The following is a 23,314-nucleotide window of genomic DNA, read 5'->3' on the forward strand; positions in this document are numbered from 1 at the left end:
ATTCAAAGGGCTTCCTCTGTATTCTCTCAGATAAACGTTACAATAAAGAGGTTCATTCTGAAGCAGAAATGCATGAAGCGATAAAAAAACCCTATGTACATATATCTGTGCTTAGTAAACGCATGCTCTTTGTTTTCTTGTCAGCAAAATTCCTCCAGTGCAGATGGCCCAAAGGAAAGGAAGCCAGGTTAGGCAAAGCAACAACCTTAGCCATATGGCCACAATCCATAGAAAGGGAATGGTAAATAAAAACAGAGACCAACTTGTGATTTAGGGTCACATTTTCAAAAGCACCTAATTGATTTGGAAGCCTAATTTCCCACTTCAGAGCCTAAATCCTATTGATTTTCAATTAGGCTTAAGCTTCGAAGGGCTAGATCTACAAAGGGGACTTATGGCTTGTCTACATGGGCAGTTAGTTTGAGGCAAACTGGGTTATGAAGTAGCAGTCATTTGGCACGGACTAACTGTCCACTTAGCCCCAGTGATGCACATGAACCGTTTGTTAATGCACTTTGATCTTGTCCTCATTGAAATGGGACTAATCAAAGAGCATTAACATACTGTTAATGTGTGTCAGCTGGGTCCACATCGACAGTTAGTGCATGCAGGATAGTGCAGGGTAGATTCACATCCCAGCTTGCTGCTAACTAAATGTTTGTGGAGATAAGCCTTTAGACTCAGTGTTGCAATGCTTAAGTAGAAGGGCCCTGCTACGGACTGGAATCCACAGCCCTGAGTTAGGCACCCAACCTCCCTGTACAATGCATGGGGAAAGTTAGGTGCATGAGAATGGGATTCACAGAAACCAGCATGCTGAGTTGGGAGCCACCTAAACTAGTCAGTAGGAAATAATGAGGAGAAGGGTGGAGCTTAGGCTCTGTCCCCCAAAGGGAGTTAGGTAACTCCTTGTGCTGAGGATTCATGGGTATGAATACTCTTCTGGAGTTAGGTGTTCAAGCCAGGTCAGCTCCTTTTCACAGAAAATTGAGAGGCCACCCTTTTACCCCAGTGGTTTGAGGACTCACCCAGGATGTGGGAGACCATGGTTCAAATTCTCCCTCTACCTGATGTGGAGCAGGGACTTGAAGCCAGATTTCCCAGGTGAGTGCCCTAACCACTGGGCTATGTGTATTCTAAGGGGGGGTCACTACCTCTCCTCTTGAAGCTGTTCCATTTTGTATAACATAATTACAAACTTCTTGGAACAGGGCCTGCGGCTTCTAGGTGAGAACATAAACAACTAGGCTATAGAGTCACTCATTCTCTCTCTCCCACTGACTATTTAAGTAAGTATTTATGTCACTTTCTGAAATGGGACTTAGGCTCCGAAGTCATGCGAGACCTTCTGAACATTTTACCCTTTGTTGTTTCTTGATTGCTGAAGGAACAGAAGTTAACTCTGGAGGCTGAATTACTTCATCTCTTCAATGTTTTTTGCACCAGTTCATTGACTTACAAACCTCATCCTGCTCCTCCAAGATTTTCTACCTGCCTTCAGTTCCCATTGACTTCAGCAAAAATGCTTAGGAGTTTGCAGGTCTGCACCCAATGATGCACTAGTACAGATTGTACAGCATCACAGGCCACCCTACTGAAGTTGGGCTAAAATAGATGTCCTCTTGGAGCAGATACTTGATGTACCTTGTCCATTCCACATTCCTTTGTTGAATACAAAGTGACCATTCACATTAGTCATTTGAACACTGATTGCTTTTGTTGGCATAATGACTGCCAGGGAATGTCATAATGAAAGGAGATGTGGCAGCCATATTAACGTTGTGCTGAGCAGGGAAGGAGAGAGTTTAAGGAACACACCTATTCCCCACTTGTTACTTAGGTCCAAGGTTAGAATTGGACCTAATCCAAATTACTGTTGAAGTCAGTTTTTTGCCACTTGGAGCAATACTTTTTCAACCCCTGCTAATATCAAAAACAAAAATTGTGACAGGTGCTAAATTGTGTAATCAAACACTTTTAAAAGCACAGTCTTTGTGCCAACCCTGCATAAGTGGAACTGGGATATCATGTTATGAGTAGAAGTGTTTGAAAAAGTTTTGTGGGACATTTCTAAACTGTTTCTGGGTTTTGTGAAAGTTTCCTTGACATTCTTATGGCTTTTTAAAATCAAAATTATCTTTAGAATCCTTATCAAACAGTTTCATTTACCAAAAATTGTATTTTTGGTAAACAAAAATGTTCAATAATTTTTATACAAATTTTGATTTTTAAAAAATGGGTAAAAAAAATCACAAACTTTTAGGAAAAATGGAAAATTTCAGTGCTGACAATTTGCACAAAAAATGTGACTTTAAGAAAAAATCTTTTGTCTGCAGAAAAGCCTTTAATGTGAAAAATTTCAAGCCGCTCTAGTTACAGGTGATGACAGAGAGGCCTATAGACTAGAAAGGCTGTACAACAGCTCCACAACCTGGCTCCAGTCTGAAGATTTCACCAACACAGAGCCTGATGTGCATGGAGTTAGTTTTATCCCCAGTGAAAAACAAAAAACACCAAGATTAGGAAAGTGTTGGTTTTTTAGTAATTTATTTAGGATTAATGACTTCGATGAATGGCACCTCTTCCATTTTTTCTTGTTTCTCAATAGATTTGGAAATGAGTTTGGATTTGCTCCCACAGACATTCAGAAATGATGGTTAAAAACTTGTAAGTTTCTCATAGCCCTAAAATTTATTCATTGCCCTTAACAAATGAAATGCTACTTGCCTTACTCACTTGATGTCTCATCCAGGACTGAATGTAGGCAATCCTGGAAACCTAGTCACGTCATAACTCCTCCCAGATAGTACTTTCTTTTTTCTATGTCCTCCTCCTCTCCTGACTTGCTGGGACACAAGCATGGGCCCTCCTTCTTCTCTCCCAGCAGCGGCAACAGGGTTCCTCCTCTCAGGAGCTGCATCAGCAGGCGTCCCCTCTCCCACTTCAGGGATGGCAGCAGGGAATCCGTAGTATTTACCCCCAGCAGCCAGGATGTATTCATTTGGTTGAGTGGAGTGAGCCCACTTCACTCTTCTCCTCCTGCCACACATAGAGCCCTTTGCTGGGGTGGCAGGGACTCCCAGAGCAATGTACATTGTACATTGGAGTTAACACTTCATTGTGATGCATGGGGCTATTCACCGTCCCCCCCACCCGAGCTATTACTGCAGGCTGTCTGCAGACTCAGGCATACATCACATTTCCAAGCTATTCTTTGTAAACACGAGGGCTAGATACTATTCTGTTTTGAAATGAAAGCTTAGATTCCGACGTAATCAAATGACTCCAGAAGTCAGGGCCTTATGTACAGTTCTGTAGTGTCTGTGCCTTAATCCAGCACTGACCTGATCCACTTCCCATTAATGTCAGTTGTAAGACTGCCATAGGTTTCAGTAGAATATAGATCAGGATCTTGAATAGTCTCATGGAAAGGACTTACATCTGGAATGAAATTGGCTTATTGAGACTACTCATGTAAGACAAGTAGGATTTGTTTTATATCTGAGCTTATGTCTAAGTAGTTGAAATCTTCCATTACTTTGTCCATAATCGGTTTCTAGTCTTATTTGTTTCCATCACATACAATGCTTTTCCTTTCCTATGATACTTCCTAGCACTTTACAATATCTGGCAGTGGATAGTACTATTGATTTTTACTTTTCCACTACTGCTAACCACCTGAAGTAAAAAATTTCTAGTAGTTTCCAAATAGGATTAGACATTTATTAATGTGCAGTCTCTCTGGCTGAGATAACATCTGAAGAGCTATCATGATTCTTGGCATAAAATGAACATCAGCTGGAGTCAGGAAACATCTCCTTTCATAGTAATGTATTCTACGGTTATGTACATCCAAGGATATAAGCACAGCTTCTGGTAAAGCAGCTTGTATTGTTCACCTTTGCAGACAAGATCACACACTAGATGGCCCAAGATTCACTATGCGCTTCCCACCTGTCCCAAACTCCCGTGCTGTGCTGGCTTGGGAGAGGATGTAGATAGTATATGGAGGTTTCACATTAAACAGGAGAGGCAGTAGGGTACCTGCCATATGTCCCAGTCATAGCTGTGATGAAGAGACATTCCGCTTCTCTCCAACTTCACATTATGATCCTCACAGAGTTCTGTCAGCGTCATGCACTACATTTCCCCCCCAATGCAGCAATGGTGAAGGAAGCGTAAAACAAGACTTGTGAGTGACGGCCAGTGCAGTTGTCGGGGTAGTGACATTGGCTGCTCTGCTTTGGACTAAAAGGTACTGGCTATAAGGCAGTATTGTACAAAGAGCTCCTCACAATTAGCTCTTTCGGGGTCAGTGCTTTCAGTATATTACTGTAGCAAGGCGTGACTCACCGGCGCAGCGCCTCCCACTGCTCATCCTGGGAATTAGCTCTCTAGCCTCCGGAGCGCCCTCTGCAGGCTGGTGTCCTGCTTGCTTCAGGCCCCCCGTGTCCTTCCCGGACCCTGGTGCCCCTCTACATCAGGGTTCTGCCCCTTGCAGTACTCCCACAGTCTGGGTCTCCCCTCCCCGGGGAATCCACACCCTCTATCCCTACCTTGCCTCAGCAGCTACTGCCAGTCCTCATCTAGTTACCGTACACTGGGGCGGACTCCAGTCTGTACCACTCATCATCGGCAAGGAGGGTTTGGGACCTGCTGCCTTTGCCTAACCTTGGGCTGCCCCTCTGCAACTCCAGCACCTGCTTTAGGCCTTCAGCAAGGCCTGCAGGCTGGGGGTTTTCCAGCCTGGAGCTCCCCAGCCCTGCTTCACTCTAGGTACCCTGGTGAGCTCCCAAGCAGCCAGGCCCTTCTCTCTTCACAACTAGAGAGAGACTTTCTGAGCTCCTGGCTTACAGCCTTCTTTAGGGCCAGCTGAGGCCTATTGGGGTGTGGCCCCAGCTGTGGCTGCCTTCCCCATCAGCCTAGCCTTTGGCTCACAGCCCCAGCCCTCTCCCAGGGCTGGCTGTAACCCTTTCTGGAGTGGGTGACTACCCCGCGACAATTACTCATGAAATATTGGAAGGAATCATAAGCCAGTGTTGTGCAAACTATAACTGCTTCCCTGGGACTGTACAATGCAAACAGGAAAGGGTTAACACTTGGTTGGAATGGATGAATGGTTCACAACATGCACACAGCTCCACCTGCTTTTGCAGTACGAACATTGCAAATTATAGTATTTTCTATGCCACCCATTTTCTCCTCCTTTGATACGTTATCATAGCACCTGAACAAAGCACGTGACATCTGAAAAAAGAAAGAGACAAGCATGTGGCTTTTCTAGTGCTATGCAAACCAATCTTTTCAAGTCAATCAAGGATGTCAACAAAAGGGGTCTCAATCTTGTATCTGGATCACTGCCATTTTTAGAGGACAACAAAGCTTCAAACTGCCGGCTTTAGCTTATCAAACCTTTCTAAATGCTTTAAGTGTATGGCAGTAACAAGTAGATTCTTGCAAGATGCTATAGAGGATAAAAGCCAATTATTCAGACAGCTTATTTAGGAGAGCAGGAACTCTTTGCACACACTTTTATATGTAAAAAAGAAAAGGAGGACTAGTGGCACCTTAGAGACTAACAAATTTATTTGATCATAAGCTTTTGTGAGCTACAGCTCACTTCATCGGATGCATTCAGTAGAAAATACAGAGGGGAGATTTTATATACACAGAGAACAAGAAACAATGGGTGTTACCATACCCACTGTAACAAGAGTGATGAGGTAAGGTGAGCTATTACCAGCAGGTGAGGGGGGAGGGGGAAAAAACCCTTTTGTAGTGTTCAGAGTAACAGCCGTGTTAGTCTGTATTCGCAAAAAGAAAAGGAGTACTAGTGGCACCTTAGAGACGAACCAATTTATTTGAGAATAACCTTTCGTGAGCTACAGCTCACTTGTAGCTCACGAAAGCTTATGCTCAAATAAATTGGTTTGTCTCTAAGGTGCCACTAGTACTCCTTTTCTTTTTCCTTTTGCAGTGATAATCAAGGTGGGCCATTTCCAGCAGTTGACAAGAACATGTGAAGAACAGTAGGGGGAGAAATAAACATGGGGAAATAGCTTGAATTAATATGCAAACTAGATACCATTAACCTGGGTTTGAACAGAGACTGGGAGTGGCTGGGTCATTACACATATTGAATCTATTTCCTTAAGTTAAGTGTCCTCACACCTTCTTGTCAACTGTCTAAATGGGCCATCTTGATTATCAGTACAAAAGTTTTTTTCTCCTGCTGATAATAGCTCATCTTAACTAATTAGCCTCTCACAGTTTGTATGGTAACTTCCAACTTATCTGTATGTATATATCTATCTTACTATATGTTCCATTCTATGCATCCAATGAAGTGGGCTGTAGCCCACGAAAGCTTGTGCTCTAATAAATTTGTTAGTCTCTAAGGTGCCACAAGTACTCGTGTTCTTTTTGTGGATACAGACTAACTAGGCTGCTACTCTGAAAAAAGAAAAGGAGTACCTGTGGCACCTTAGAGAGTAACCAATTTATTTGAGCATAAGTTTTCGGGTAGCTCACGAAAGCTATGCTCAAATAAATTGGTTAGTCTCTAAGGTGCCACAAGTACTCCTGTTCTTATTCCACTACTGCGGATTCAAACAGTTATAAGTATAAGTAGTATAAATATTCCTTGTAAAAAGCCCCCATGAACCTTGGAGATGCCTTGTATACTGAAGAAAGAGTTCCTCAGGGTGATAAATTACTTTGAAACCTGTTTTAAAATCCACCTGTCTTAAGCGATCACCCCACATACTTTACTATAGACTTTTTTTCTTGTCTAAAATTTGTATTCTTATAATAGGAAATTCACTAACCTGGAATCTGTCTCTTGGGTTCAGCGGTGGATTGACTGTTTAGGGGTATGTATATTAAGCTACTTATATAGACAAGCCCTCTAAAGCGATTCAGAACTGGGCCCAGATATAGTAGTTCCTAAGAGACCAGGTGAACTGACTTGGACTTCCATGCACCCATGGCACAGAGTGGGCTTAATCCAGGAGCTGCCACCCAAACCAATGTCTGCTGAAGTCTCTGGAAAGATTCTCCCTGACTTTAGTGGGCACTGGAAAGGTACCCAGTGTACCGGAGATTGCATTTCATGTAGATATATGGATTGCTTTAACCTTTTATACTGAACCCCCGACTGCAGATGATGGAAAAGCGTTCCATCTTTATTTCACCTCTCAACAAGATGCCTAGTAGAAAGACAAGTGTTTCAGCTACAAGTGACTTTATATATATTTTAAAAACTTTTTTTGTTAAGTATTTACATTTCACTAACAATAAAAATATGAGTACTTCAGCATTTGCGTCTGAAAGTATTTTATAAGCTAAGCAGGGCTTTTGTTGTTGTTAAATACCTATAATTTATTCCCTAATGAGATTTCCTTTAGCTTTATCCATGATGGTCCTTTCCTGCATTGATTCTGAAATATTATGACAATAGAAGGTATTTTAAATTCTCAGTCACCTTTGTCAAAAGACTGCCTTCCTTCACAGATCAGGACCCATTAAATGAACACTTAACATAGGTTTCTCTGTACAACATTTGGCAAATATTACTTTTACAAGTAAGATTTAACCATGTGAAGGTATAGCACTGTCATACAGTAATTGTACATTACACAGGTAAACTGAAAACATACAATAACTTCCAAGAACAGTGGGGGAAAAGATAGCACTAAAAAGCAATTCTATGTATATTGGTCAAAAAGAGACTAAATATTTAGTCAACTTTACACACACAGGTGGATAATTTATTGTGGTATTTCCCTCAATCATTAATATTGTATGATTTTCCTGATGCTTCAGTACTTTGGGGCTTCTTAGTGCTGCTCCAACGGCACAAAGAAGCTCCAAACCTGGCAGATCTGGCCACTGAAGGATTTCCCCTACATGGGGGAATTCTTCTGTGGTCTAGAGCTGCTATAGTGATTGCTACACTCTCTACTCCTGGCTACTAGTGCAAGAGGGTGGAAAAGGAAACACGAGTGTGGTGAGAGACCATGCACTCCAGCTGTCACCAACTGTTGTAATGGTATCCAGGGGCCGTTGGCAATTGGGCATAAGTTGCAGCAGCCTTCAGACTGTTGTACTTGACACTAGGGTCAGCTTGGCATTTGGATTCTCAAAAGACTGAGGGAACATAAAGGTGGTTTTGCACCCTCTCTCTGTTTTGAGCCACTGTGCTGAGTGCTCCTTAGCTGCAGCTCAGGGTATGCATTAGGTGGGTGTGCAGGCAAGATGAGCTGAAGTTCCTTGAAGTATTTGATTTGTATTTTCTGATCATTTGAACACATACCTCCAAGAAATAAAGTGAGGGAAGGATAAATTAAATACTGAACATCAATAAAAATAGCAAAACAAAGGCCTGACCCTACGCCTATTGAAGTAAAAAGCAAAATTCCCACTGAATTCCTCAGGTGTAGGATTGGGGCCACTAGTAAATAGTAATTATATTACATATCCTAAATGTTACTTATTTGCTAAAACATTCTACTTATACACATTAATGGAAAACGAAAACACATTCATTTTTATATTCATTTATGCCTGAAGCATTAAAAATATTTAATATATTCATCATATTGGTCAATTGTTAAGAATAATTTTGACCATTTGCCAAACCGTATACATCCTCTGGATAAAGCCATAAATAACTAATGCACAAGTGACAAATAAAGAGGACATTTTCCTTTGGCAATTGGAATAGTGCCCCATGCAGCCTGTCAGAGATGACTCAACCCAACCTGTGGAGCCTAACATTTTGTATTTCTATTTTCCCTCTATTCTTAACCCTTTAGAACCAATACTTTGTGGTTAACATTATCAGTTCTACATCTGCAAACTATCCAGTTTCTTTTCCAAATGTTAGATTAGAGGGAGGCGTAGTCCAGATTGCTAGGATAATCCTAATTATACTTCTCTATTGTTACTGAGGTTTTGGTTTTAGTGTAAAACATTTTTGAATTTCCATGCATTTAAGCATGTGTCATTTTAACTGACAACTAACTATCATGATGATATGAAGCTCATGGCAGACTATTGGCCTGCAGCCAAGATTTTCCAAGACAGTTTCTAGTGTATTTCATCTGCATAATGCAAGTGCAAGCCACAAGTTAAATGTTTTCCTCAATGGCCAATACCTGCAGCATGATCCAAACCTGGTTTACCTCAGTGTGACATTGATCATTAATGGACCACAACCACTTGAGACAGATGGTAGCCAAAGTCAGCACTTGGAATAACCTGCTCAGAAAATTGGTCAGTTCAATCTGGAGTGTGAGCACCTGGACCAGTGGTTTTCAACCTATTTACCTTTATGGACCACATAGGCAGCTCTCTCTGTGTTATGTGGGTTGCATCCACACAATACATATACTACATGTATGGCCCTGAGGATGTCACATGGACTGCAGCTGTGTGGTGTTTGGGCTGCAAGCAGCCCTCGGGTTGAGAACCACTGGCCTGGATGCTTAGAACACCAGCCCTTGCTCCCTGCTATTCAACAGCAGAGTACTGTGCTCCTGTCTGGTGTTGCTTGCCTCACACAAGACTGGCTGAGATAAAGCTTAACAAAGCTATGCATATTGTTACCAGGACTTTACAGACAATGCTGCCATTGCAATGGCTACTGATCCTTAATAACACAGCACTGTCCCATATTCGCCATGAGAAGGCCTCTGTTATTCTGCTGGCCAAGATCCATGAGAATAGCGACCTGCCTTTATAGGCAGACCTTTTTAACCACCCACCAACTTGCCTGTCTTCTAGATGCCTTTATGGTCATTTATGCCACCACATGACAGGACAGTGGAATGTGCTTGGCTCAACGAGCTATCAGCGATGAGTGTTGTTAATCACTCTCTCATCGTTTAGTTGCAGATTGGTCCTGCTTTGAGCAGAGGGTTGGACTAGATGACCTCCTGAGGTCCCTTCAAACCCTGATATTTTATGATTCTATGATCATTGACCCAACTATCTGTCTACAGGTGCCTTGGTAGATCAAAACCTTGTGGTCATCTCTGACCTGGTTTCGAACAGGACAGGGCAACTGTGCAGCCAATCTCTTTAAATGGGGTTTTTCTAATGACTCACGATGCAGCTGTGGTCAATTTCAGACTATGTTGCATATCCTTGAGGAGTGCCCACTGACTTATTTCAACAGCGGGCTACCAGTGCTCCACCTAGCTGATGATGACACCATCAAATGGCTGGGCACATTGCGCATATGCTGATATATTTTAACTGAAATATTCTTTAAAAGATTTTTCAAAAAAACGTTAATGTTATGTCTGAAAGTTAACAAAGCTGGTTTGTCTGCTAATTTCCTTAGTTTTTTAAAAAAAGTTTAACAGTGGTTCAGTCACAGGAATCCCACATTCACTCAACCACCCACTCCTTTACTCATGAAAGGATAACATTCTTTTAATGAAAATTGTGCTCATTTTAGCTGTCACTACTGTCATGTGATACAATAATTAAAATATTGATAAGAATAAAAATCAACCCACTCACAGCATTGCATTTCATTTTGAAAATAGTGCTAAAGGCGTTGGCGGCTGTGATTGCAGAGCCATTGGCCATTATCTTTGAAAACTCATGGCAATCGGGCGAAGTCCCGGACGACTGGAAAAAGGCTAATGTTGTGCCCATCTTTAAAAAAGGGAAGAAGGAGGATTCTGGGAACTACAGGGCAGTCAGCCTCACCTCAGTCCCCGGAAAAATCATGGAGCAGGTCCTCAAGGAATCAATTCTGAAGCACTTAGAGGAGAGGAAAGTGATCAGGAACAGTCAACATGGATTCACCAAGGGAAGGTCATGCCTGACTAATCTAATCACCTTCTATGATGAGATTACTGGTTCTGTGGATGAAGGGAAAGCAGTGGATGTATTGTTTCTTGACTTTAGCAAAGCTTTTGACATGGTCTCCCACAGTATTCTTGTCAGCAAGTTAAAGAAGTATGGGCTGGATGAATGCACTATAAGGTGGGTAGAAAGTTGGCTAGATTGTTGGGCTCAACAGGTAGTGATCAATGGCTCCATGTCTAGATGGCAGCCGGTATCAAGTGGAGTGCCCCAAGGGTCAGTCCTGGGTCCGGTTTTGTTCATTATCTTCATAAATGATCTGGAGGATGGTGTGGATTGCACTCTCAGTAAATTTGCAGATGATACTAAACTAGGAGGAGTGGTAGATACGGTGGCAGGTAGGGATAGGATACAGAGGGATCTAGACAAATTGGAGAATTGGGCCAAAAGAAATTTGATGAGGTTCAACAAGGATAAGTGCATGGTCCTGCACTTAGGACGGAAGAATCCAATGCACCGCTACAGACTAGGGACCGAATGGCTAGGCAGCAGTTCTGCGGAAAAGGACCTAGGGGTAACAGTGGACGAGAAGCTGGATATGAGTCAACAGTGTGCCCTTGTTGCCAGGAAGGCCAATGGCATTTTGGGATGTATAAGTAGGGGCATAGCCAGCAGATCGAGGGACGTGATCATTCCCCTCTATTCGACATTGGTGAGGCCTCACCTGGAGTACTGTGTGCAGTTTTGGGCCCCACACTACAAGAAGGATGTGGAAAAATTGGAGAGAGTCCAGCGAAGGGTAACAAAAATGATTAGGGGTCTGGAACACATGAGGAGAGGCTAAGGGAACTGGGATTGTTTAGTCTGCAGAAGAGAAGAATAAGGGGGGGATTTGATAGCTGCTTTCAGCTACCTGAGCGGTGGTTCCAAAGAGGATGGTTCTAGACTATTCTCAGTGGTAGAAGAGGACAGGACAAGGAGTCTCAAGTTGCAGTGGGGGAGGTTTAGGTTGGATATTAGGGAAAAACTTTTTCACTAGGAGGGTGGTGAAACACTGGAATGCGTTACCTAGGGAGGTGGTAGAATCTCCTTCCTTAGAAGTTTTTAAGGTCAGGCTTGACAAAAGCCCTGACTGGGATGATTTAATTGGGGATTGGTACTGCTTTGAGCAGGGGGTTGGCCTAGATGACCTCCTGAGGTCCCTTCCAACCCTGATAGTCTATGATTCTATGAAAATTTATAGCAAATATTACTATTTTTATAAGTTTAAATTAGGACTATATTTTGTAATACACCCAATACCTCCTCCATATCATCCAAAGTATGATATTCCCTTATGGTTAGTGATCATGTAGAGAAATACCTTATATTAAATAAGTTTGGCAGAATTTGATTTTTTTTTATAATTTTGACAAAATCTATTAATTTGTAAGCATTTTTTTTCAATTTAAATTTTCAGTTGCTCAAAATTATGGGTTAAGTTTTTGTAATGTTTATTTAAATTTTCCCACCTGCAGGAAATTTTAGGGGGATCAGAAAATAGAGGGGGGGTCAGACATTTAATGAAATTAGACACTGAGATTCAAAAAGTTAAAGCTTTATAACCATTAACACACAAATTGTTGACATCACATGACAAAATATACAAGGTAAATATCTTTAAATCAAACAAATAAGTTCTCAAGCAGCATTTTTGTTACTTTGCTATCAGTAAATTTCAATCATCATTGATGGAAATATTTTTTCTTCAGTTTGTGTGTGTACAGTGAAATCGATATTTACTGACATTTGCCAGTAAAAATCTAATCCTTCCAAGCCTAATCATAAAGAACATGAACTCTCTGAAGGCTCTTTCAGGCCAGAATCAGAACATGGTAGAGTAGGAGGAATGCATGTCAGGAGGCATTGGGAAGTGTCCTCTGCAACACACTTTAAAATATCCAAAAATAGAACAAATCACTGCAGTTTATATTTTCTGTACAACTCTCACTTCTCCCTCCTGCCCCCTGCAAACTATTCACTTCAAGTGCAATCTGTTCATAAAAAATAACTTTTAAGAGTACATCCTTTCCTGAAATGTTTAAACTTGTCTCCAGTTTACTTGGATGCTTTTTTTATGCTGTCAATGGGATCATTAAAAGCCTCTAAATAAAACAGCAGTAAAGCTAACTGACAGTTCTACTGTACAAACTAAACCTCAGTTTTATAATGAAACAGTTGTATTAACTGTTAAGGGGCTGGCAAAATATAACTAGTCAGCATTTTCTTTAATAAAGATGGGGAGAATACAGGTACCCGAGCATGCAAGCTCCAGGAGCTCCATTCAGATTCGATAATTGCTTGCTGGGACTAAAACTCAGTGGGCCACAATGCCATATTCAAGATGACAATTTCAATCAGTGCTGCTGTATCAACATTACAACACTGGGTTGTAAGCAATAAGCAAATTGCCTTGGTTGGGCAATATTTAGATGCCCCAGAAATAAGACAATAGATATCCTTGGGATTGCAAAGACTGGATAACTAAGGATATCACATTCATTGTGGCAAAGGCACAAGAGGTTTGCTTACTTCATGTTTTCCATAGCAGAAGAAAATATGTCCTCTTTCTTCAAACTTGCCAAGAAAATATCTTTGTAAAATTTTGCTCCCTGGGATTGCCTGAAGAGACACCAATCTTATTTTTGTGAGGTTCCCCAGGGGGAAAACACTCCTATCGTCCCTTCCCACTAGGGTTTACACTGTTTGTAAGGCAGCCACAAAGGTGGACCTGATCTCAGGCATGCAGACTTGAGTCTAACACTTGGATGATGGTACACATAACTCAGTAACTACTGTAAGAGGAGAATGTCATAGCTCTTAATCTGCAAAACACACTATAACAATGTAAATTATCTCTAAACAGCTTTTAACTGTAAACTTCCTCTTCAATCACATGGGCTTTTTTAAGGTTTCTAACATTAATACAGTCTAGGAAGCTTAAAATTATACCTATCCCGAAGGGGATATTAACTTGTTAAAGAGAGTTGAATTTTAACTCTCCAGGACTATATACTGTGTATTAATCTAAGAATGCATCTATTGTTTTGACAGGTACTGAGCAGAGAATTATTCTGATAGGGTTTATTCTTCACTCTTATAGGCTCCAATTCAGGAGAGCATCTCTATCTAGGACAACTCTAACGTATGTCCTTAACTTTAAGCAAATGCTTAAGTCATGATGACCCTGAGCTCCAGCAGTTGCCGGCCCTGGGTACAGATCCCCAGTGCGACAGCAGGTGCAGACCCCAAGTGCCAGTTCCAAACCTGCTGGCAGTCAAACCCTGGCTGTGCGCTCTGACCCCCAGCCCTGGCTGCTGACCCCTGCACTGCTCCTGGACGTCGACCCTGGGTTCCGGCAGGTGCTGGCCATGGCGACCGATCCCCAGCCCCTAGTGCAAATCCCCAGCCCTGGTCACGCAGCAGCAGACACCAACCCCAGGCTCTGGCAGGTGCTGGCCCTAGATATCAACCTCCAGTCCCCATTGCACAGCAGCTGGCTCCAGTGGGTGTTGGCCCAGGACACTGACTCCTAGCCCCCTCTGTGCAGCAGTGGGCACGGACCCCAAACGCTGACCCTGGGTGCCGACCCACAGCCCTGGTCGCACAGCAGCAGGTGCCAACCCCCAGCTGCATGGCAGTGGGTGCTAATCCCTGGCCCTGGGCGCCAATCCCTGGCCCTAGCCATGCAACTGCGAGCAATGACCCTGGGCTCCAGTGGGTGCTGGGCCAGGGCACTGACCCCCAGCCCCAGGTGCTGACCCACACCTCCAACCACGCGGTGGTGGGGCCCCCCCATCCATCGCCACTGGCCTCTGCTGCCTCATCCCCCAGCCCTCCATCCAGGTCTTAACTTGCCAGGACTTTCTGTGAAAAGTGATATTAACAAACACACAAATATCACTTTACACAGCATTATTTTTATTGAGTCTGAAAAAAAAATCCTACGTAAATAAATTGCATGATCTGGATGTGTATACATGCATATTTATTTGTTTTTCCTAAAATTAATTAAGTATTTTAGGGAAAAGTGTCAGTGTGGCCACCAGCAAGAGTTGCAGCCACCAGCTGCACTCTGAGGCCACCAAAAAATGTGTTGTGAGAACCCCTGGCTTAAGTGCAGTCCTGGACAGGGATAGATTTAAATAAATGCTTCATTGCTTTCCAGAACTGGGGTCTGAATGATTCTCCTTGCAGATAGTGAGGGGATGGCCAGAGAAACATTGACAGAAAAGCGGTAGTATAAATGCCCAGGCAGCTCTCCACGGGTTGTACTTTTCCTACAAGATCAGATGTATGGACAGGGCCGTGAATGGATTGTTCAGACAATCCCCAACCTGACCTTTCATTTGTAATCATCATCATCAAAAATTTTATGACTTGGAAAAAAATATACAGTGTGTTCTACAGACCAGCAGCAAATGTTCCTACAACATTTAAAATGTTAAAATAGATAGCTCCTGTTATTTTATGACCCCAAGAACAGGGCCAATTTGGCAATTATAAATAATGTGCACATTTATAGATGGTACTCGACAACATGTACAAGTAAAATCTGAATAAGATGACCTGGATAAGAAACACATTGAAGCTTGATGGTGCTTGCAAGGTCCATATTTGGATAACATTATTCCTGATTAGGATCAGCAGATCATCAGTCCCTGGGACTGGGAAATATAGATCACTATCATTATTGTGGTGTATTTTGCATTACTACTAACTCACCAAATAATAGTAAAAAACCCCACAAAAACCTTGCCAGACAGTTTTTACGGCCCTGTGTTATTCACAGTGGAAAGATCTGGTGCCCAACTTGGATATGTGTGAAGATCTAACAGGGGCACTGCCCATGTTGTGACTGCAAGCATAACTACAGCAACTCCGATGACATTAACACCCAAACCAGCCTTCACCTAGAGTAATAATAAAAATCAAAAGTTGGTATCAGGAAAACTAAGCACTTTTGAAGAAAATTTCCAAAATGGCAAAATCAGACAGCAGCATTAGTGTGATTATCAGAGAGCAACACTGGATGTTATGGAATTTTTGTTAATAACTCACCATTTCAATAACGTTCAAATGACCATATGAAAATACAATGGCATTGGGTGGATTTGCTACCGGAAGCAGGAATGCAAATGAAGTACACAGTGTAGCAGGTATCAAAATATAAAGTGGATTCACATGAATAGCTTCAGCCTGCCAGATGGTAAAGATAATGAGAAATAACAGATTTCCAGGGACACGTACCTACAAATACTTACTTGCTACAATAATACAAGTGCATGAATGAACTGAATAACTTGTTCAAATACAAAGGAACAATCTTCTAAAGAACAACTTATTTGTTTATATTGTGTAACAAAATATTATAATTGCAGCATGATTATATTATAATACTTCTTGTAATTATAATTAAACATTAGCATAGAAAATACACAGTGTTTTATGAACCACAGACTAAAACAAGGGCCCCTGCATCAGAGTGTTTGCATTCTAGCAGATACAATGCAACAGTTGCAGGAAGAGCTTTGAAAGAGAGCGTGATGAACTTGAATTTGAATGTGGTAAAAGACAGGAAGCTAGTGAAGGGATTCAGGAAGTTAAGTAACGTGACTGGGGCAGTGGGAGAAGAAGATAATTATAGAGGATGGGGGAGCCAGGCAAGATGAGAAGAGGGGGAGCTGAACATAGTAGGTTACATAGGAGGAGGAAGAGTAGAGAACAGAGAGGGTGCAGATGGTAAAAGGAAGGAGAGGATGAACTTTATGCCATTCCCCCAGTACTTGATCAGGAGGACAGTGATTGACAGTGGGAGAAGTGATTGAGGAAGTGGGAAATACATATTCAGGAACTCTCAGTTGGCTTACTACTGTTTTTCAGATTGAACTTGTCAAAGATTTTGACTTTTGATTTTTCAACAAAACGTTTTCTCAAAAATTTCAATTGTGATAGAACCCTCTTCCAGAAATTTTCTTTGAAACGCTTCCTTTTTAAAAAACAAGATATAGAGATTGTTGGGGATTTTTTGATTTCAAAGCATTCAAAAGTCCATCAAAATTTTGAAAAAAAATTAAAAATCATGTTTTTTGTTTGTTTTAACTATTTCTTTGACCAGCTCAGTTTTTACACTGATGGCACCCATGCTTTGAAAGTCTATTATATATCATTGTCACTGTTTCTTGGGGTAGTCTCTTGAGGGGTCTCAGCTTCTCCTGACTGACCACCTTACTTTGTTTCTCAGTCAGGTCAGTTCCTGGACCCTCACCTTCAATTAGGTCTACCAGTCCCTCAATTTTAGGCCTTATAGTCTCCTTACCTTTTCTTGAAGGCAGCCTGGCACAGGACTGTCACCCCTTTGCTAACCCAGGACTTTCTACCTCCCCTTCTGGCTCTGTACTCTCCCCTTTATAGCAGGCTTTGTTTTCTCTACTGGTTGCAGCTGTGGGTGCCTGCTTCCATTATTGGCAGCTGCATGGTGTGTGTGTGAGTTTATAGACACATTACAATTATATAGTGTATTTTTCTTGCATAGAGCAAGGAACATGAAGGTTAAAACAGACCTAGATAGGGTACTCACCAAAGGTGCTAATATAGGCAAGAATATAGTGATGGTAGCTGGATTGCTGGCCACTTCTGTTACTGAGGTGACAATCAGACACGATATTAGGATGATCAACCAAATTGGTAATGATCCCAGAGGGGTTATTTTACTTCCTATCCAAGCTGATAGTTTTGAAACCTGAATAAGGAATAGGATATTATTATGACACAACAATTATTGAATGAAAAATGTAACCAACACAGTATTAATGAAGTTTATTCACTTATTAATATGTGGCATATTTGTATAGTTAGAGATAACAGATTATAAAATATACTTCATCCTACCATGTGTTTTTATTGCAGTGCTCTCATATCAAGACATTGGCTTATGAGAAGAAATGAGAAACTATACTGCAATGTTTATACCTCACAGATGTTTACAGAGACAACCTCAAATGTTTTTAGTCTGCTCAAAAAAGAACTAGATAAATTCATGGAGTATAGGTCACTCAATGGTTATTAGCCAGGATGAGCAGGGATGGTGTCCCTAGCCCCTGTTTGCTAGAAGCTGGGAATGGGTAACAGGGGATGGATCACTTGATGATTACCTGTTCTGTTCATTCCCTCTGGGACACCTGGCATTGGCTGCTGTTGGAAGACAGGATACTGGGCTAGATGGACCTCGGGTTTGACCCAGTATGGCCGTTCTTATGTTCCTGGACAAGCTCTAGGACCAAATCCTGCTCCCCTTAGTTATGGGATAAATCAGTGCTGCTCTACATGGGAGCTCCACCCATGCAGAATAAAGATGGGAGAATTTTTTTGGCAAATAGTTTATTCACTGAAAAATGCAGTTTTGGGCAACCCGACACTATCTGTGAATTTGTGTTTTCACTGTATAGTTTCAACTGAGAAACCTTTCAGTTTTTTGGGCTGGAGTCAGAGCTCTCATAACTTTTAGCCTGGTGGTTGGGGCACTCACTCAGGCTTTAGGTGACCCAGGTTCAGTTCTCCTCTCTACCTGATGTTGAGAAGAATTTAAACTCAGCTCTAGCCTATACTATAGGGAGACTGCCTTAGCCACTGAGCTATACTGGGATGGGTACCTCTCAATCTCTCCTGTTGAAGCTGTTCTATTATGTATAATTAATTAACTAACCAGTGGAGTAGGGCTTGAACTTGGGCCTCTCTCATCCAAAATGAGTACCCTAACAGCCACAGAGTCTGTCTCACTCACAGTTTCTTGCCAAACCTTGGATGTGGGAGACCAAAATTCAAATCTTCTTTCTGGAGTCATGTTATTTGTTTGTATAGTTTGTAGTACAATGGGAAGATGTACTAAATCCCTCTTTGGATCCCTAATGGCTACCACAGTAACAACAACAAGTAATACAAATCTGCGACAGGATTAAAAGATTTTGAAATGACTTCACTGACCAAAATATTTGTATTTTTTCTCCAGTTCATTGCTTGCCTTTAGATTTTTTTCCCTCAACAGCAGAAAAATACAACTGTTCAGATAACAAAGGTTTTGGATTAACTGGGAGTCATTTATATACAGTGAAATTCAGCAAGTAAGTCTTTATGTCAAACTTCTGTGCACAAAGACTTAGATGTTACTAGCTTCATGCATATAATTTATGAAGTCTGTTAATTGAGGCTTGACTCTGTTTTTTTTAGTGTCCTATCTGAATATTCTTGAATCTTCTCTGCATTTCCATGTTCCAGGTTTAATCGTTAGCAAGATACACTGGTAAAATGACATCATAACCTTGAATAACCTCAATAACAGACTTAAAAGTGGCAATTCTTCAAAAAAACCCTTCAAAAACAGACTCCAGTGAGAAACTGCAGAACAGGAATTAATTTGCAAACTGGACACCATCAAATTAGGCCTGAATAAAGACTGGGAGTGGATGGGTCACTACAAAAACTAATTTCCCCCTGATGATAGTCACACCTTCTTGTCAACTGTTTGAAATGGTCCACCTTGATTACACTGGCCTCATTAGCACGAGAAAAGTGATTTCCACCCCTTCTTGTCAACTGTTGAGAATAGCCCACCTCCACCTTAATTGAATTGACCTGTTAGTACTGACCCGCCACTTGGTAAGGCAACTCCCATCTTTTCATATGCTGTGTATTTATACCTCCCTACTGTGTTTTCCACTCCATGCATCTGATGAGGTGGGTGTTAGCCCATGAAAGCTTATGCCCAAATAAATTTGTTAGTCTCTAAGGTGCCACAAGGACTTCTCGTTGTTTTTGCTGATACAGACTAACACAGCTATCACTCTGAAACTTGAATATGCCATTAGTCTGTGTTTGTCTTGGCACAGGTCATGTTAATTGTTCAGAATCTTGTAGAAATTGCATTACCTCACAGCCCTCTGCCAGTGCAAAACCTCCACCAACAAGAATCATTATCTCCCAGGGCATGCATGACTGAAATTCCTTCCAAGTAATCAGCGGAGTGTAATCAAAAACAGCTAGGGGAAAAAAAGTTTTTAAAAGACCTCTTGATACAGCTTTTCTCCAGATACACAAGTGAAATATTTAAAGACTAATCTTTATCATCAAATTAGGAAGGCTTTTCTTCTGATCATCTTGAACTTTCTGGGGCAGACCCTTTGCAGCTGTGAATTGTCATTACGCCATTGACTTCAGTGGAGCCATGATACTTTACACCAGCTGAGAGGCTGCCCCCTTATGAAAGATAGCTATTGATGAGACTAATGCAGCAAGATGGCTACTCTATTTAAACAGATTGCAGTGTAAATTCTGGGCTTCACTGAGACACATTTAAGGTCTGATCTTGTATTCCTTGTTCATCTAAAAAATCTACTGATATAGTAGGAGTTTTGAGTACATACAGAATTTAAACTCAGGTCATATTCTAATCTAGGTAAATTACTTTCTAAAACAGAAGAAGGGAATGAAAATAGACTCATTCACCATTTTATATTTTCCTAAGGTTAATCTAAATAACAGCTGAAAATATTTTGTTAAAAAACAAACTTTAGTGTCTAATCCAAAGCCCACTGAAGTCAATGGAAAGCTTTCCACTGAATTCAATGGGCTTTGGATCACTAAGAGTGATCCTACTTAGAGTGAACTTCTGCTGCCCTTACACTGAGTCTGTTCTTACTCTGCAAGTATTATCACTTGATTTCCTTGGCAAGGAATTAATTTTCTGCTAAGGTACTACTCATTGTGATGGTGGCAGAATTAGTCCCCTAGTGAGAAAAGAAAACCCCCCCGCAAACCAATAACACTCCCACAAAAAAATCCCCCACTTTTTACCTAGGAAAAAGTATATATATACAATTCTGATTCTCATTTATGCTACAGAGACTTTACACAACTCTACCAGTGTAAGTGAGCCTTAAAGCAAGTGTAAATTTCAAGGCCCCTTTCCAATATGTCCTTTTAAAAACCTCTTTCCACTGCCAAAGCTATGTAAAGCCACCTTATTGTAAATGAGAATCCGGCCCATATATGCACATATCAGTGAACCCTTTTTATGAACACATGTAGCTAGTTTATGTACCATAGCAACAATAATATGTAAAGTAACATTCAGTGTTACATGGAGTTAATCTGGATTTACATGAGTGAAACTGAACAAAATCTGGCCCAAAGAATTTTAACAATCAAATGTACTTCTCGCCACTTATCCAGCTATTTTTAATTTGTTCTATTTGGTTTTCACTCGCTTTGGACACTGAAATGAAGCTCAGTATCACTTTCTCTTCATAGGTCAATTTTGCTTTCTGAAGGTTTGTCATCATTACCAGGGAGATTGACACTGCTGCAATCGATGCAATGGGTGTCAATTTAGCAGGTCTAGTGAAGACATGCTAAATCAACGGCAGAGCGCTCTCCGGTCAACTCTGGTACTCCAGCTCCTCGAGAAGAATAAGGGAAGTCGACCAGAGAGGGTCTCCCGTTGATGCAGTGCAGTGAAGACTCCGAGGTAAGTCAACCTACACTACGTCGACTCCAGATACGTTATTCACATAGATGGAGTAGCGTAATTTAGGCTGAATTACCCCAGTAGTGAAGACAAGCCCTAGATCTCAGGAGTTAACTCAGTGCTCTTGTGTTATGGTTTCTAGCACTGCAGGGGGAAGTTTAAATGGGAACAAAAACTATTTGAATTGATATCATGAACATTTTTCTATTTCTATCAAGTTTTTCTAACAACTCCCACCCTCTATACACTTTTCTTTTTATTTAACAAAATCTGTACCTGTTGGGCTTAAATACCTGATAAATTTCCTAGACCAAACACTGAATTATATTCACATAGGGTCACCTACAGTCCTTGCTCTAGCAAAGCTCCAATAAAAATATACCCAACTGTTTTCTCCATTTGAAGTCTTAGACAAAGTTTTTGCTGGAATAATGAAGAAGAGGAGGCCAATTATTAAGGCAGCTGTTGAATCTGTAGCAAAACCTGGGTATCTAAGGAGAGATTAAATGCATATTTAGTAAAGAAAGAATAAAGGATATACAGCTCCAGGAAAAATAAATATTCTGTAGAAATATTATATAACAATATTATAAATACTAAACCTTTTAGTCTGCATGTGACTGTACAGTAATTTGTCGCATTCTATCAAGTTTACAAATCTGTAGTTATATGGTACTTAAAGATTCCCATTTCCACACAAAAAATGGCCAGATTCTTGGGTGTAATATAGTTGCTTTGCACTTCTCCCAGTGGTAGAATCTAGCAATAGAGCCAATGTAACTTGTCCCAGGAAGATCATTCCTGCCCAAAGGGGGATCCTCTCATGATCTAGAGATGACATGGAGCCTTTTATGACAACCTCTCTCTGCTGCCACCGTAGGAGGCATAACCATAGAGTGTGGGGTGCCCCTATGCCGCACTTATCTCTTGGTGCATTTTCAGCTCCTTGGAACTGTCTACAAGTGGTGCAAATCAGAGTAGCCCTTACACTGCTCTGTTTACTACAGGGGATCAGCTCAGCACAGAGCAGGCTCAGGATCAGAGGAATAAAAGGTGAACTTTATACCACCTTAACACACAAATACTCACCCAATTTATGCTGTGTGCTTCTCAGGCACAGGCAAAGATCTAGTCGATTGTGTACAATTCTGCACTTCTTACTCAGCTAAAACTCCCATTAAGTAGAATGAGAATTTTGCTTGAGCGAGAAGGATCCGAGCCAATGTCTTGTTAGTGGTTTTTTTTTTTTTTTTTTTTTTTTTGTGAAGGGCCCCTGGGATCTCCTTATTTTTGGATTGATACAGAGTATTTTTCCTTGCAGCATCATGCCACATTTCCACATATTTCTGATCCTATCCTGATTTAGTATGTTCCAGAAATAATTTGGCCCTTAGGTTTTATATTATGTTAGCTATTTCCTTGGAATAAAACATCACACTTTCTTACACTTTATAACATTGTATAATCCAACAGGGCAACCTAGGGAATCCTAGATTTATTAACAGTGCTGAGTGAAACTCAAAGACATTTTAATATGAATATTGCACTGAAGCCACCTCATAGCTCTTCTAAAACTAATTTTGTCCCACGAACTCTCATGTGAAAGGAATGTTGCTAGCTAGCTTCTTAAGGATGTAAAAAAAGGAATGGTCCATAAATGCTGGGAGTGTGCTTTAAACATATTTTTGTTCTGTTGTCTGCTACCGCGGAAAAGATTTGTTTTTGCAAGCTATTATTTTTAGAAATATGTAGGACACATTAATGCCCCTGCTACTGCAATATCCTTATGGCCGCATGTACAATACTCATGTGACAATATTGCTCAGCTTTCCCAGTAGCTTCATCAGTTCCTAGCACAGCCCAGAGGAGAAAGTAAGCCGGACCGGACCAGCTTCCCCAGCCCCTTTAAACTGCCGTCCGAGCCCCTGGGGT

General features: G+C 41.2%; 1 protein-coding gene across 1 annotated transcript in view; it reads right to left on the reverse strand.

Moving 5' to 3' along the window:
* Window positions 1-12,506: 12,506 nt before the first annotated feature.
* Window positions 12,507-23,314, reverse strand: part of SLC13A1 (solute carrier family 13 member 1) — a 91,715-nt gene continuing 80,907 nt past the window's right edge. The window contains exons 12-16 of the mRNA XM_073341450.1: window positions 21,770-21,873; window positions 19,786-19,895; window positions 17,441-17,602; window positions 15,922-16,059; window positions 12,507-15,773 (exon numbers count right to left, since the gene is read on the reverse strand). Of these exons, the coding sequence (XP_073197551.1) occupies window positions 15,630-15,773; window positions 15,922-16,059; window positions 17,441-17,602; window positions 19,786-19,895; window positions 21,770-21,873 (658 nt within the window). The 3' untranslated portion in view covers window positions 12,507-15,629. The remainder of the gene's footprint in view (window positions 15,774-15,921; window positions 16,060-17,440; window positions 17,603-19,785; window positions 19,896-21,769; window positions 21,874-23,314) is intronic.

This window comes from Lepidochelys kempii, chromosome 1, assembly GCF_965140265.1.
Source record: "Lepidochelys kempii isolate rLepKem1 chromosome 1, rLepKem1.hap2, whole genome shotgun sequence".
NCBI classification, from domain to species: domain Eukaryota; kingdom Metazoa; phylum Chordata; order Testudines; family Cheloniidae; genus Lepidochelys; species Lepidochelys kempii.